This window comes from Amblyraja radiata, chromosome 13, assembly GCF_010909765.2.
Source record: "Amblyraja radiata isolate CabotCenter1 chromosome 13, sAmbRad1.1.pri, whole genome shotgun sequence".
NCBI classification, from domain to species: Eukaryota; Metazoa; Chordata; class Chondrichthyes; order Rajiformes; family Rajidae; genus Amblyraja; species Amblyraja radiata.
Window position 1 is genome coordinate 50240455 of NC_045968.1, and position 15753 is coordinate 50256207.

Sequence of the window (15753 nt, forward strand, 5' to 3'; positions counted from 1 at the left end):
TGAATAATGAGAGTGAAAATATGTGCTTGTTGCCTTTTGGAGAGCCTGTGTGTAAGCAAACAGTGCGACAAGTTGACATACAGTGCATTCAGAAAGTATTCAGACCCCTTCACTTTTTTCCACATTTTGTTACATGCTGGCTCGAAGGGCCGAATGGCCTCCTACTGCACCTATTTTCTATGTTACGTTACAACCTTATTTTAAAATTGATTCAATTCATTTTTTATCATCAATACCCAGAATGAAGAAGTGAAAACAGGTGTTTAGCAATTTTTGCAAAGTAATTAAAAAGAAATAACTGAAATATCACATTACATAAGTATTCAGACCCTTTGCTATGACACTCAAAATTGAGCTTCGGTGCATCCTGTTTCCATTGATTATCCTTGAGATGTTTCTAAAACTTGATTGGAGTCCACCAGTTGTAAATTAAATTGATTGTACATGATTTGGAAAGGCAAACACCTGTCTATATAAGGTTCCACAGTTGACAGTGCATGTCAGAGCAAAAACCAAGTCATTAGGACGAAGGAATTGTTTGTAGACCTCCGAGACAGGATTGTGTCGAGACATAATCTGGGGAAGGGTATAAAACAATTTCTGCAATATTTCGGGTCCCGGAGAGCACAGTGCCCTCTATCATTCTTAAATGGAAGAACTTTGGAACCACCAGGACTCTTTATAGAGCTGGCCAATCGGGGGAGAAGGGCCTTGGTCATGGAGGTGACCAAGAACCGAATGGTCACTCTGAAAGAGCTCCAGAGTTCCTTTGTGGAGATGGGAGATCCTTTCAGAGGGACAACTATATCTGCAGCACTCCACCAATCAGGCATTTATGGTAGAGTGGCCAGACCGAAGCCACTCCTCAGTAAAAGCTACATGACAATCCGCTTGGAGTTTGCCAAAAGGCACCTAAAGGACTCTCAGACCATGAGATGTTCTGTTTTGATGAAACCGAGATTGAACTCTTTGGCCTGAATGCCATGCGTCACTTCTGGAGGAAACCAGGCACTGCTCATCACCAATACCATACCTATGGTGAAGCATGGTGGTGGCAGCATCATGCAGTGGGGATGTTTTTCATTGGCCGTAACCGGGAGACTAGTCAGGATTAAGGGAAAGATGAACGGAGCAAAGTGCAGAGAGATCCTTGATGAAAACCTGCTCCAGAGCATTCTGGATCTCAGACTGGGGCGGAGGTTCACCTTCCAACAGGACAACGACCCTAAGCACACAGCCAAGACAACACAGGAGTGGCTTCGTGAATGTCCTGTGAATGTCCTTTAGTGGCCCAGCCAGAGCCCGGACTTGAACCCCATCTGGAGGGACCTGAAAATAGCTGTGCATCGACGCTCCCCTTTCAACCTGACAGAGCTTGAGAAGATCAGCTGAGAAGAATGTGAGAAATTACCCAAATACAGGTGAGCCATGCTTGTAGTGTCATACCCAAGAAGACTTGAGGCTGTAATCACTGCCATAGGTGCCTCAACAAAGTACTGAGTAAAGGGTCTGAATACTTATGTAAATGTGATATTTCAGTTATTTCTTTTTAATTACTTCACAAAAGTTTCTAAACACCTGTTTTTGCATTTTTATTAAGGGATATTCTGTGTAGATTGATGATGAAAAAAAATGAATTTAATCCATTTTTGAATAAGGCTGTAGTAACAAAATGTGGAAAAAGTGAAGGGGTCTGAATACTTTCTGAATGCACTGTAGGGTCGAGACTAATATAAACTCTCTCCGCAGATGGCAATTAAAAAAGCAAGGAGAATGATGGTAATTAGCCCCCAGTTAGTGAGTAGTCAGGACTGCGATGATGCAGGATCCCCTGTATTTGTAACACATGTGGCAGATACCACTAAAGTCCCTTTTTAAAGAATACAGAACTACATAAAACATAGAACACTATAGCACAGGAACAGAAGCTTAATCCACCATATCTGAACCGACCATAAGGACAATGTAACTCATAAATATATATGTGGAGCACTGAGGCACTATGAAAGGAATTTTTAGGTACTGGCTTTTTTCTTGTTCACAGCCGTGGCAATCTTTTGACTGTAATTGCTTTCAGCATTACTGAAATGCAACTGACACTGTGATATGAAAATAAAAAAAACACATGCTGAAAATCTACAACAAAAGCAGAATGCAGCTTAGCCTGTTGAGTATTTCCAGCATTTTTCATGATTTTGAACTAATATATTTTTTTCGATTGAAGTTGATTTTATCTAAAATGATATTTCCAATATTGTCATTTCACAGTATAGTGATTTTCTATTCATCTTTTCTATTCTATTCATCATCTCTTTTAAATTGAGAAAAAAAGCTATGCTTTAATTTTGGTCAGCTATTGAAAACTACTGCCAAATGGTAATGATAAGTATCACATAAAATATTATATGTGACAAGCAATAATAACAAGGATCGATGAAAAGGAAATTACCTTTTGAATCCTCTTTTCTTGAGATTTATTGAAGTAAATCACTGGAAATCCTAGTTCAGAAGCTGCTACCCACTGCAACATTGCTCTCAATTCAGCATCAACACAGTCAGGGCTCAGATCAAAGTTCAACACAAGAAAATCCATGTGGCAGTTCATTGTGCCAATTGCCATCTGCGATGTATTTTCTGGAAAAAGGATTCAGTATATTTATAGGCACGGGTGAAACAGTTGATAGTCAGATTATATGGTTCTCTAATGGAACACAAACATAATTCTTACCATCCAAACTATCTTGCTTTTCTTTCAATGTCTCCTTTCCACTGATGATTTCACTAGTGAAAAAATTCTGACATGGTTATTTAGAAATAATTGTATAAAGTAAGGGAGGTGAAGCCTCATATCAGTTGCTTCATCTTCCTGAAATTGTAGGTTACAGTACTAATTCCCTTTCTTATCAATTGCACAATGGGATTGAACGTTGCTGTGTTAGTTGACAGCCAGAGGGAATTTCGGTGAAAATTGTATTTGGCCAGGATAGACAGTATCTGAGATGTATCTACAATAAATTTAAACTAGAATGGTTGGGGGGAGGGACTCAAATAGAGAAAGCTAGTAGACAGTGTGTGAGGCAGGAGGCAGAGAAGGAAAGCACTCAGACCCAACATGTAGGGGGGAAAGAAGAAAACAATAATAAACAGAGAATAAGAGGTGGTGGGGTTCTTAAATGGGTGAGCAGAGAGACTGAGGGGTGTAAAATGGGGGTGGAAGCAACAGGTAGCAAGGTGAAAAGTAAAAGTGGCAGGCAGACAAATCCAGGGCAAAAATCAAAAAAGGCCACTTTTCAACATAATTGTAAAAGGGGTAAGAGCGTTGGAAAAAAACCAAGCCTGAAGGCTTTGTGTCTCAATGCAAGGAGCATTCGTAATAAGGTGGATGAGTTGAATGTGCAGATAGCTATTAATGATTATGATATAGTTGGGATCACGGAGACATGGCTCCAGGGTGACCAAGGCTGGGAGCTGAACATCCAGGGATATTCAATATTCAGGAGGGATAGACAGAAAGGAAAAGGAGGTGGGGTAGCGTTGCTGGTTAGAGAGGAGATTAACGCAATGGAAAGGAAGGACATTAGCTTGGAGGATGTGGAATCGGTATGGGTAGAGCTGCGAAACACTAAGGGGCAGAAAACACTAGTGGGTGTTGTGTGCAGGCCACCTAACAGTAGTAGTGAAGTTGGGGATGGCATCAAACAGGAAATTAGAAATGCGTGCAACAAAGGTAAAACAGTTATAATGGGTGACTTTAATCTACATATAGATTGGGTGAATCAAATTGGCAGGGGTGCTGAGGAAGAGGATTTCTTGGAATGTATGCGGGATAGTTTTCTAAACCAACATGTAGAGGAACCAACGAGAGAGCAGGCTATTCTAGACTGGGTATTGAGTAATGAGAAAGGGTTAGTTAGCAGTCTTGCTGTGCGTGCCCCCTTGGGCAAGAGTGACCATAATATGGTTGAGTTCTTCATTAGGATGGAGAGTGACATCGTTAATTCAGAAACAATGGTTCTGAACTTAAAGAAAGGTAACTTTGAGGGTATGAGACGTGAATTGGCCAAGATTGACTGGCAATTAATTCTAAAAGGGTTGACGGTGGATATGCAATGGAAGGCATTTAAAGACTGCATGGATGAACTACAAAAATTGTTCATCCCAGTTTGGCAAAAGAATAAATCAGGGAAGGTAGTGCATCCGTGGATAACAAGGGAAATCAGGGATAGTATCAAAGCAAAAGATGAAGCGTACAAATTAGCCAGAAAAAGCAGCATACCAGAGTACTGGGAGAAATTCAGAGACCAGCAGAGGAGGACAAAGGGCTTAATTAGTAAAGGGAAAATAGATTATGAAAGAAAACTGGCAGGGAACATAAAAACCGACTGCAAAAGTTTTTATAGATATGTGAAAAGAAAAAGATTAGTTAAAACAAATGTAGGTCCCTTGCAGTCAGAAACAGGTGAGTTGATCATGGGCAACAAGGATATGGCGGACCAATTGAATAACTACTTTGGTTCCGTCTTCATTAAGGAAGACATAAATAATCTGCCGGAAATAGCAGGGGACCGCGGGTCAAAGGAGACGGAGGAACTGAGTGAAATCCAGGTTAGTTGGGAAGTGGTGTTGGGTAAATTGAATGGATTAAAGGCCGATAAATCCCCAGGGCCAGATAGGCTGCATCCCAGAGTACTTAAGGAAGTAGCTTCAGAAATAGTGGATGCATTAGTGATAATTTTTCAAAACTCTTTAGATTCTGGAGTAGTTCCTGAGGATTGGAGGGTAGCTAATGTAACCCCTACTTTTTAAAAAGGGAGGGAGAGAGAAAACGGGGAATTACAGACCAGTTAGTCTAACATCGGTAGTGGGGAAACTGCTAGAGTCAGTTATTAAAGATGGGATAGCAGCACATTTGGAAAGTGGTGAAATCATTGGACAAAGTCAGCATGGATTTACGAAAGGTAAATCATGTCTGACGAATCTTATAGAATTTTTCGAGGATGTAACTAGTAGAGTGGATAGGGGAGAACCAGTGGATGTGTTGTATCTGGACTTTCAGAAGGCTTTCGATAAGGTGCCACATAAGAGATTAGTATGCAAATTTAAAGCACACAGTATTGGGGGTTCAGTATTGATGTGGATAGAGAACTGGCTGGCAAACAGGAAGCAAAGAGTAGGTGTAAACGGGTCCTTTTCACAATGGCAGGCAGTGACTAGTGGGGTACCGCAAGGCTCAGTGCTGGAACCCCAGCTATTTACAATATATATTAATGATTTGGACGAGGGAATTGAATGCAACATCTCCAAGTTTGCGGATGACACTAAGCTGGGGGCAGTGTTAGCTGTGAGGAGGATGCTAGGAGGCTGCAAGGTGACATGGATAGGCTGGGTGAGTAGGCAAATGCATGGCAGTGCAGTATAATGTGGATAAATGTGAGGTTATCCACTTTGGTGGCAAAAGCAGGAAAGCAGACTATTATCTAAATGGTGGCCGATTAGGAAAAGGGGAGATGCAACGAGACCTGGGTGTCATGGTACACCAGTCATTGAAAGTAGGCATGCAGGTGCAGCAGGCAGTGAAGAAAGCGAATGGTATGTTAGCATTCTTAGCAAAAGGATTTGAGTATAGGAGCAGGGAGGTTCTACTGCAGCTGTACAGGGTCTTGGTGAGACCACACCTGGAGTATTGCGTACAGTTTTGGTCTCCAAGTCTGAGGAAGGACATTATTGCCATAGAGGGAGTGCAGAGAAGGTTCACCAGACTGATTCCTGGGATGTCAGGACTTTCATATGAAGAAAGACTGGATAGACTCGGCTTATACTCGCTAGAATTTAGGAGATTGAGGGGGGATCTTATAGAAACTTACAAAATTCTTAAGGGGTTGGACAGGCTAGATGCAGGAAGATTGTTCTCGATGTTGGGGAAGTCCAGGACAAGGGGTCACAGCTTAAGGATAAGGGGGAAATCCTTTAAGACCGAGATGAGAAAAACATTTTTCACACAGAGAGTGGTGAATCTCTAGAACTCTCTGCCACAGAGGGTAGTTGAGGCCAGTTGATTGGCTATATTTAAGAGGGAGTTAGATGTGGCTCTTGTAGCTAAAGGGATCAGGGGGTATGGAGAGAAGGCAGGTACGGGATACTGAGTTGGATGATCAGCCATGATCATATTGAATGGCGGTGCAGGCTCGAAGGGCCGAATGGCCCACTCCTGCACCTATTTTCTATGTATCTATGTATCTAATAAGATACTCTTGCTATGAAATTGAATTGATCCTAAAGGGTTGATGTGTGGTAAAACCCTAATTGTTTGGTTGTGGGCATTTCTATCGGGTCCTTCGATACCACTTCCTATTTATTACATACTTTTATTTGCACCTGTGGAACACAAGAGGAAATGCTGAAAGATATGGGCTAAGGCAAGGAACAGAGAGAGTCTCGGCCTATTATTTAAGACCTTAGCGGAGCTGCGAGTGATTAGGGGCCGGCTGAAATCTGAAGGCTTAGAGCCGAGATGTCTCGAAATTGGGACCTAGATTGTCAGGACAGTGGATAGGGAAGCCATGTGGTAGGTGCTGAGGGTGGGACATGTATGGTGCATGGATATTACAGTGTAGGAAGGAACTGCAGATGCTGGTTTAAATCGAAGATAGACACAAAATGCTGGAGTAAATCAGTGGGACAGGCAGCATCTCTGGAGAGAAGGAATGGGTGACGTTTCGGGTCGAGACCCTTCTTCAGACTGATGTCAGGGGAGAGGGAGATACATAGAAAAGGAAGTGTAAGGTGTGAAAATAGGACAAAGGGAATGGAGATCAATGAATATGTAGAATAGATCATTGTGAGCTGGGAGAAGATAACAAAGTAAACAGATAAAAACAGGATATTACAGTTATGGGGGAAGAAAGTGAGCGATCAGAACCTGTGTGAGGTTGTTGAGGGATCGGCACGCTGGGGGCTGAGGATTCAGGGGGAAAGCCAAAGATGTAGGTGTTAAAACAATAAAGATAGTTAAAGGGAAACTTCCTGCCAAGGGCTTCCTGTACTGCACGTGATTGTTCCAGGAGACCCCTTTTAAATTGTGCTGTGGCATTTCCCACAGTAAGCAATGATGGCTATTCCTCATAACAAAGGGAACTAATTCCTTGTGCATTGTTTCAACACATTGCAGAGGAAACCTACAGCATTCTTGCAAGGTTGATGTTGAAATCATATCATCGTGCAGTGAACTGAGGAAATGGTGATATATGGAAAGTTGCCTTTTGAATTTAACTATGCCCTGTCCATGTGTTCATGTGGACTTGAACATGTATACGTAGGTGAGAAAGTTCTCTTGTTTCTTGTGCAGGAAGTGGCAGATTGATCTGAAGGTCATAAGAATGCAGACTTCCTACACCTCTAACATTGGACCTCTCATGAAAGCGAGATGCCAACGTTTCCTGAGTAATTAAGTTTAGTTTAGTTTAAATTTATAAAGATACAGCATGGAAACAGGCACTTTGGCCCACCTTGTCCACACCGACCATTGATCACTCATTCACACTAGTTCCATGTTATCCCACTTTCTCATCTACTTCCTACACATTAGGAGCAATTTACAGTGGCCAATTAACACGCACGCACGCACGCACGCACGCACGCACGCACGCACGCACGCGCACACACACACACACACACACACACAAGCCTTTGGGATGTGGGAGGAAACTGGAGCATCAGGAGAAAACAAACGCAGTCACAGGGAGAACATGCAAACTCTACATAGACAGCACCTAGCATCAGGATCAAACTCAGGTGTCTGTGAGGCATCAGCTCTACCAGCTGCATCACTGTTACACTGGGTAATTTCCCCTCCAGATATGTTTCAGTTTAGACCGGGATTAGTTTGAAGAACATCGATCATTCCACACATGGATTTAGTATGATTAATTATTTTGCTATGTTTTATTTGCTTTTGATGCATGTAAACATCAGAGACATTCAAAGTCCTTTTACAGCTCTGACAAGTGGCAAGCCTATGGCTGCAGCTTAACTGGTTGTCAAAGAAGGAGCTTGCTACTTTCAGCAAATAAACCTCCCGACAATGGAGCTGCCTGCAGTGCTCATGCTGGCACTGCTGCTAGGAGCAGGAAGTGGAATAACAAGCATGGCTGGGTCACCTCAAATCATGAGAAGCTGGATGGCACCATCCTGCAAGTCAGATCCAGCCAGCAAATCATATCTTATCCACCACGCATTTAAATCAACTCAAATAAGTGGGGAAAATAAGATTTCCCACTGTTTCTGCTAAACAAACATGGTACGGGTTCACCAGCCAGATTTGCCATTGTAATGGTTCCTGCCAGCGACTGAGCAGTATGGCAGGACATGCTTTTCCCTTCAGTCCCAAATATCTACTCACCCATCCAGGTTAAAGCTGGCCAGTCCAGCTGGATCCGTTAGCTTTCACGTGGGAATTCCAGGCCATTATATTGCCAATCTAAATTAATACCGAGCATACTGAAAAGATAGATACAAAATGTTGCAGTAACTCAGCGGGACAGGCAGCATCCTTGGTCCTTCTCTCCAGAGATGCTGCCCGTCCCGCTGAGTTACTCCAGCATTTTGTGTCTATCTTCGGTGTAAACCAGCACCTGCAGTTCCTTCCTACACAATACCGGGCATCCAACTAGGTTCACGACAGTTTCATAACATTGTGAAGCACAAAGCTGAACTCCCTGTAAAATACATAACTACATTCAGAAGCTTTCTGTGTCACGTATTCTATGAATAACCAGGTATAACTGAAGTGGTTGTGAACAATTGAGGAAAGACGAGTGGGCTACAGTAGCAATTTAAATGCTTTTCTCCTCTGTGTGAGACCTGCAGTTTTACTGGCAACATTTGCATTTATGCAACCCTTTAACACAGGAAAATGTGTCAAAACACTTCTCTGAGTTGTTGCCTTGATTGTTATATATACCTTAGCTGTACTACAGACATGTTAAAAAATGCTTGCATTTCTAAAAGCAATGAAAGACCTTCAAGGAGATTCACTGGAATCAGGGTAGAGTCTGTTTGAGGCTCAGGCCTTATTTAACCTGACCTACACCAGAGTATTTTGTTTTCCTGTCCTGACCCTAATTTTGCTCCCTCCTTTCTCATTTCCCCCATTCCTATCCCTTATGTACCTACACTGCATCTTTTTTTGTGACCTTTATACTCTAGCTGCAAGGCATGGTTGAATGGTTCATGAGCTTCCAATCTAAAGCAACATACATAATTGTTTTCCATTGGATTCTGGTTGGTTAGCTAAGCTTTGGCACAGGGTAAATATTGTCACACAGAGAAAGAGGTTGGATCTCTGGATGATAAGTACAACAGAGATAAGATAAGAACAAAAATGGAAGATCACCAAATTCAAGTGCAGTTTCCTGCCACTTCAAGCAGGGTGCAGGGCCACCAATTTCAAGTGCAGTTTCCTACCACTTCAAGCAGGGCGCAAGGCCACCAAATTCATGTGCAGTGTCCTGCCACTTCATGCAGGGTGCAGGGCCACCAAATTCAAGTGCAGTTTCCTGCCACTTCAAGCAGGGTGCAGGGCCACCAATTTCAAGTGCAGTTTCCTACCACTTCAAGCAGGGCGCAAGGCCACCAAATTCATGTGCAGTGTCATACCACTTCAAGCTGGGTGTCACTAAAATTCAAGTGGAGTGTCATACCACTTCAAGCAGGGTGCAAGGCCACCAAATTCAAGTGCAGTTTCATACCACTTCAAGCAGGGTGCAAGGCCACCCAACTCAAGTGCAGTTTCATACCACTTCAAGCAGGGTGCAAGGCCACCAAAGACAGAGAGTTGTGATCTCTCCCTCCCCATCTTGCAGAGACTGAGCCACGCCCACACTTCCAGGTTTTATAGTCCCTCCCACCCTCCCACTGGAAGGGGCGTGGCCTTCTTGGCATGATTGACAGGAGAGAGAATCTCAACATTTTAAAAACATTAATAACTCTTTTATTTTTCATCGATGAGAAAAATCCTCGGCACCTGGTGAGCGGAGGGGGACTGAGTAAGCTGGCCAAAAATCACAGCCGTATGTGGTAGCGTTTTTTCTAAAATCAATATACAGCGCAAACGGGAAGTGGTCAAGATTAGACTTTTAATTATATAGAAGGCAACACCACTTTTCAATAAGGCAAGGCAACTTTAGCATTTTAAAACCAAAGGCAACTTTAGCATTTTCAAACCAAAGGCAACTTTAGCATTTTCAAACCAAAGGCAACTTTAGCATTTTCAAACCAAAGGCAACTTTAGCATTTTCAAACCAAAGGCAACTTTAGCATTTTCAAACCAAAGGCAACTTTAGCATTTTCAAACCAAAGGCAACTTTAGCATTTTCAAACCAAAGGCAACTTTAGCATTTTCAAACCAAAGGCAACTTTAGCATTTTCAAACCAAAGGCAACTGTAGCATTTTCAAACCAAAGGCAACTTTTGCATTTTCAAACCAAAACACACTTTAGCATTTTCAATCTACATTTTCAAACCCCAATAAGGCCCCAACAGGGCCTGCTTGACATGTGTTCAGTGTTATTCACAGCTCAGACTGAGAGTCGCGACCTCTCACTCCCCCATCTTGCAGAGAACTGAGGCACCTCCACACTTCCGGATTTAATAGCCCTTCCGGAAGGGGCATGGCCTTCATGGCATGATTGACAGGAGAGAGAATCTCAACATGTTTTTAACATTAATAAGTCTTTTATTTTTTATCAATGGGAAAAATCCTCTTGTCCTGCGCAGCGGAGGGGGACTCTGAGTAAGATGGCCAAAAATCACAGCCGTAAGTGGTAGCGGTTTTTTTAAAATCAATATGCAGTGCAACAGGAAGTGGTCAGGATCAGTTTTAATTATATAGATGTACAGCTGCCATCACTAAAAAAAGGATGGTACAAATGGTGTTTTTGTCAAACAAAAAAATTAAAATTTGGTTGGGAATAGCATAGTAAAAGAGAAATTGTTGAGATGTTTAGCCTCTTGAACAATGGATAAATGCCCAGGCACTGATGAAATACAATTAAGATAATTAAAAGAAGCAAGGAAGAAAATTGCAGAGACCTTTTCAAAGTCCCTGGCTACAGACGTGGTGCAAAAAGGATTGGAGGAATTCCACCAGTGAACATTTAGTATATAAAACAGAGAGGAATACAGAACAATAACAGGCCCTTCAGCTTATGATGTCTGTCAAACATGTTGCTAAATTAATCTATTTTTTTCTGCTTACATGTCACCAATATCCTTCCATTGACTACTATTGTACTCCGAGAGTCTGAAGAAGGGTCTCGACCTGAAACGTCACCTATTCCTTCTCTCCAGAGATGCTGCCTGTCCCGCTGAGTTACTCCAGCATTTTGTGTCTTCTTTCCATTGACTACATCTACGATGTGACGATCAAAAAGTTTGTTTTACATACTTGTTTCCAACACCATCTCTGACAGCAAAATACAAAGTGCTGTAGGAACTCAATGGGTCAGGCAGCATCCATGGAAATGGACAGATGTTTCTGGCCGGGACCTCTCGTCAGTCTAGAGGGGAGAAAGCTGAAAAAGATAGTTGAGGGCAGTACAAAGCCTGACAAATAATAGGTGGATATACGCGAGGGGAATGATTAGTTTGGAGTAAATTTCATTTAGAAACTGAACTGCAAGTTGTCATCTCTGAAGCATGAGAGACTGGGCAATTGCAAACAGTCATCTATGAACTGCCTATGAAATGACACTGCATTCTGACAAAGGTCCAGGGTGAAACCCCAGTAAACGTGGCTGCTTCCCATACTTTGTGAGACATCTTTCAAGAAAGGTAGACACAAATAAAATTCACCATTGTCGTCAATGCACCAGCATAGTTTAGGGTCACATATCGAACACAGTGTTTAAAGATTAAAACTTCATGTGGAGAGGATGTTTTTTTCCTGTGGAAGAATAATGAACAGGGATTGGTGTTTAAAAATCTCCCTCATCAGCCACTTCAGAACCCAGAAAACCCAAATGAAACTAAGTAATCCTCAATCCCGAGGGGCTGCCTAATCGACTGTCAGTTTAGATAATCCATTCAACTCATAGATCCTAAAGTGCTAAAGAATCATATTTTTCCCTCTATTTTAAAGAAAGATGTATGTTTTCAAACCTGGGTATAGTACGTATCGAAAGGTTCTCCTGATAGGCATCTAGATCCACGAGGCCAAGACTACTTGAAGTGCTGCTGTTCCCATTGCTAATGAAGACAAATAATTCAAAATTACACAGGGGCATTTTGCCATAACCCTTCAATAATTAATGATAAAAGTAATGCTCCTCCAACAGTTGAAATTAACCCTCAATCATTCCTTTTTTATTTTATTTTATTTGGTTTCGAGATACAGTGCAGAAACAGGCCCTTCGGTTCACCGAGTCTGCACTGACCAGTGATCCCCGCACATTAACACTATTCTACACAAACTAGGGACAATTTGCATTTATACAAAGCCAATTAACCTACAAACCTGTACGTCATTGGAGTGTGGGAGGAAACTGAAGATCTCGGAGAAAACCCACGCGGTCACGAGGAGAACGTACCAACTCTGTACAGGCAGCACCCTTAGTCGGGATCGAACCCGGGTCCCTGGCGCTATAAGTACTCTACCACTGCGCCACCGTGCTGCCCCTTTACAATTCTTTGTTACAATTAAATTACTTCCTATTTTTCCCGAAGTATCACCATCTTGGAATGATTTATAAAAAAGCAATGGGCAAGAATTTCACTGAGTCTGTAAAAGCAAATTAAACAGTTGTGGCGCAGCGGGATGACAAAAGGTTTGCTGGACAGCTCACTACTTGGAAATTGAAGTGTGCAAAGCAAATCAAGTTGGTGATTCAGGACTTCCCAGAAGGACATCACTTGGTGTGGGCAGGAGCTGGGGATCGGATGGGAGCTTGGAGTCAGGGTCAACGAGTGCAGCAACCCAGCACATCCATGCTAGCAGGATGGGGTACCCTCTCCCTTCAATTCTCTGTGAAAGGTTGGTTCGAGATGCTTCCATGCTGGGAGTTATCATGCAAACTCCACAAACTACATCTAAGCTTCACACTACATCAGGAAAGCAGCCAACATAATCAAGGGCCATTCACATCCATTCTCTCCCCTCTCCTCTCCCCATCAGGCAAAAGATACATCAGCTAGACATTCAAGAACAGCATCTTCCTCGTTGTTATAAGACTCATGAAGAGACCTCTTACACGCTTACAATTCCCGATCGTGCAATCTACCTTGTTGCGGTCCTTGTACTTTTTTTTGGCACCACTTTCTCTGTAGCTTTAACACTACATTCGGCACTGTTTCCCTTCTCGTTTTGCATCACAGTTGTATTCAGGTACAATATAATTGTACTCATGTAAGGTGGGATCTGCTTGGATTGCATGCAGAGCAACTTTTTTTCATTGTAATTTGGTACACATGATGATAAAACCCCAATACTAACACTAAAACCAATATAACCTGTCACTGCAGCACAACAGAAACCATTGAACACATGGGGGCTGCAGAAGAAGGTTGAACATCAATCATGCACCAAATGTGACGCAGTTAGCATTCTCAGCTTTGAGTCAGAAAGCAAAAGGTACATTGTCCACTCCAGTGATGTGGGCATATAAATGGAATTTTAGAGCAGCAGGGTGGTGCAACGGTAGAGTTGTTGCCTTACTGCGCTTGCAGCACCGGAGACCTGGGATCAATCCCGACTACGGGTGCTGTCTGTATAGGGTTTGCATGTTCTCCCTGTGACCGTGCCGGCTTTCTCCGAGATATTCGGTGCCCTCCCACACTCCAAAAACATACAGGTTTGTAGGCTAATTGGCTTGGTATAATTGTAAATTGTCCCTAGCGTGTGTAGGATACTGTTATTGTGCGGGGATCGCTGGTTGTTGCGGACTCAGTGGGCTGAAGAGACTGTTTCCGCACTGTATCTCTAAACTAAACTAAACTAAATCCCAATACAACACAAAATGTAAATGTTACATTTGGCAACTCTGCCATTCAGAGTTGCCAGGTGTCATTTGGGATGATAAGCTGAGAGACCGTAGCCTCGCAGGTTGGATGCAAATTAATATTATATAACTTTGAAGAGCAGGGATCATCCATATTATGCAGCCTAATACGTCCCTTGAACACCATTACTAAAAATGAATCATCTGGTCATTACTCCATTGCATTTTATGGGAAATTGTGTGCGTTAGCTGCCAAACCTCTAATATTACTATGGCAACTATGTTTCTGTGGCACTTTATTGGTTGGAGACTACATCGAGGCAGGAAGAGTTGTGAAGTGTTTTGCATAAATGCATTTTTCCCCCTCTTCGTATAGCTGATGACAGGAGCTGTGTCCTCCTGATGGTGAGGATGTGCAACATAAATCTTACCAGCCACGGAGCTGAGTTCATCCAGAGAAGCGGAGACAGTGGAATTATGGTTTGAGTACCGGAGGAGCTACAGTATGTTTTTACCATCACCAAGGAACCATCCTTTAATTTGTCAAAGTGGCTCAAATGTAAATGTCCCACAGACTGCCACAAAATGGAGTGATCAATGCTGCCACCTGGGTATCGGACATCAACTTGCATGACGCTCAGAGACCAGTAGCATGTCGAGAGTGAGGTCGTCCCTGCCCATTACTACATATCTCAGAACTGAAATGCACTACCCACAAAGCAATTAGTTTACAGATACAGCGCGGAAACAAGCCCTTCGGTCCACTGAGTCCGCACCGATCCGCGATCCCCACCCATTAACACTATCCAACACACACACACGAGAGATAATTTACAATTTGCACTCATAGCAGCCAATTAACCTACAAACCTGTACGTCTTTAGAGTGTGGGAGGAAACCGAAGATCTCGGTGAAAACCCACGCAGGTCATGGGGGGAACGCACAAACTCTGTACAGACAGCACCCGTAGTCGGGGTAGAACCCGGGCCTCTAGCGCTGCAAGCGCTGTATGGCAGCAACTCTACCGCTGCGCCACCATGTAATATGGGTGCATTCATAATCACTCTGTCCCCTTAGGAAGCATACAATCCTAGAGAAGCTAAACACTGCTCTCTTTTGAAAAGATAATCAGTTGTTTTTTTTAATGGAGAGCATCAATGTAGCAAGTAGTTTATCGCAAGACATTGGAGAAAGGGCACTTGTTTCTTGAACACTGAGTGGTCATAGCCTCTTGCTGAAAAATCTTCCTCCTCTCCTCCCTTCTTCTGGCAGTTTTTCCTTCTTACAAGTCGACTGCTCATTGTTCCAGTCACATTGCATTCCTCAAGGAATGTCTGCAGAATTAGCCAGGCCTTACAACATGTGGTTTGTTGAATAGTCTTGAAATCAAAACAAAGTATTCTAACACTTACATTTCATTGCCTACAGAAAGTTTATATACCTGCACAAAGAACAAAAGATGGTTGAATCACAGCAACAGCCACAGACATCAGTGAACTAACTGTGAGAGGTTAAGGGAGCATGTTAGCTGGATTATTGCTCTCCAAAGTGCAGTGCCAGCATCAGTTTAGCTTTGTCAGCATGCTTCAAATGGGCATTAGCAGCCTCAACATCTCATCAGGATGATCTGATGACTCAGATCAATAAATATGCACCCGCACATTATGCAGCATTTTAGAACCTACTCAATGTGCATGATTGCCAAAAGCAACCAAATGCTACGGAACTAAATTCTGGATCTTTGCCTTTTCCCATTTCCAAG

General features: G+C 42.7%; 1 protein-coding gene across 1 annotated transcript in view; it reads right to left on the reverse strand.

The window, feature by feature from the left end:
- LOC116980011 (SPHK1 interactor, AKAP domain containing) overlaps positions 1–15753 on the reverse strand; it is a 132313-nt gene that overhangs the window by 2278 nt on the left and 114282 nt on the right. The window contains exons 8-10 of the mRNA XM_033032069.1: positions 12157–12243; positions 2729–2781; positions 2450–2634 (exon numbers count right to left, since the gene is read on the reverse strand). Of these exons, the coding sequence (XP_032887960.1) occupies positions 2450–2634; positions 2729–2781; positions 12157–12243 (325 nt within the window). The remainder of the gene's footprint in view (positions 1–2449; positions 2635–2728; positions 2782–12156; positions 12244–15753) is intronic.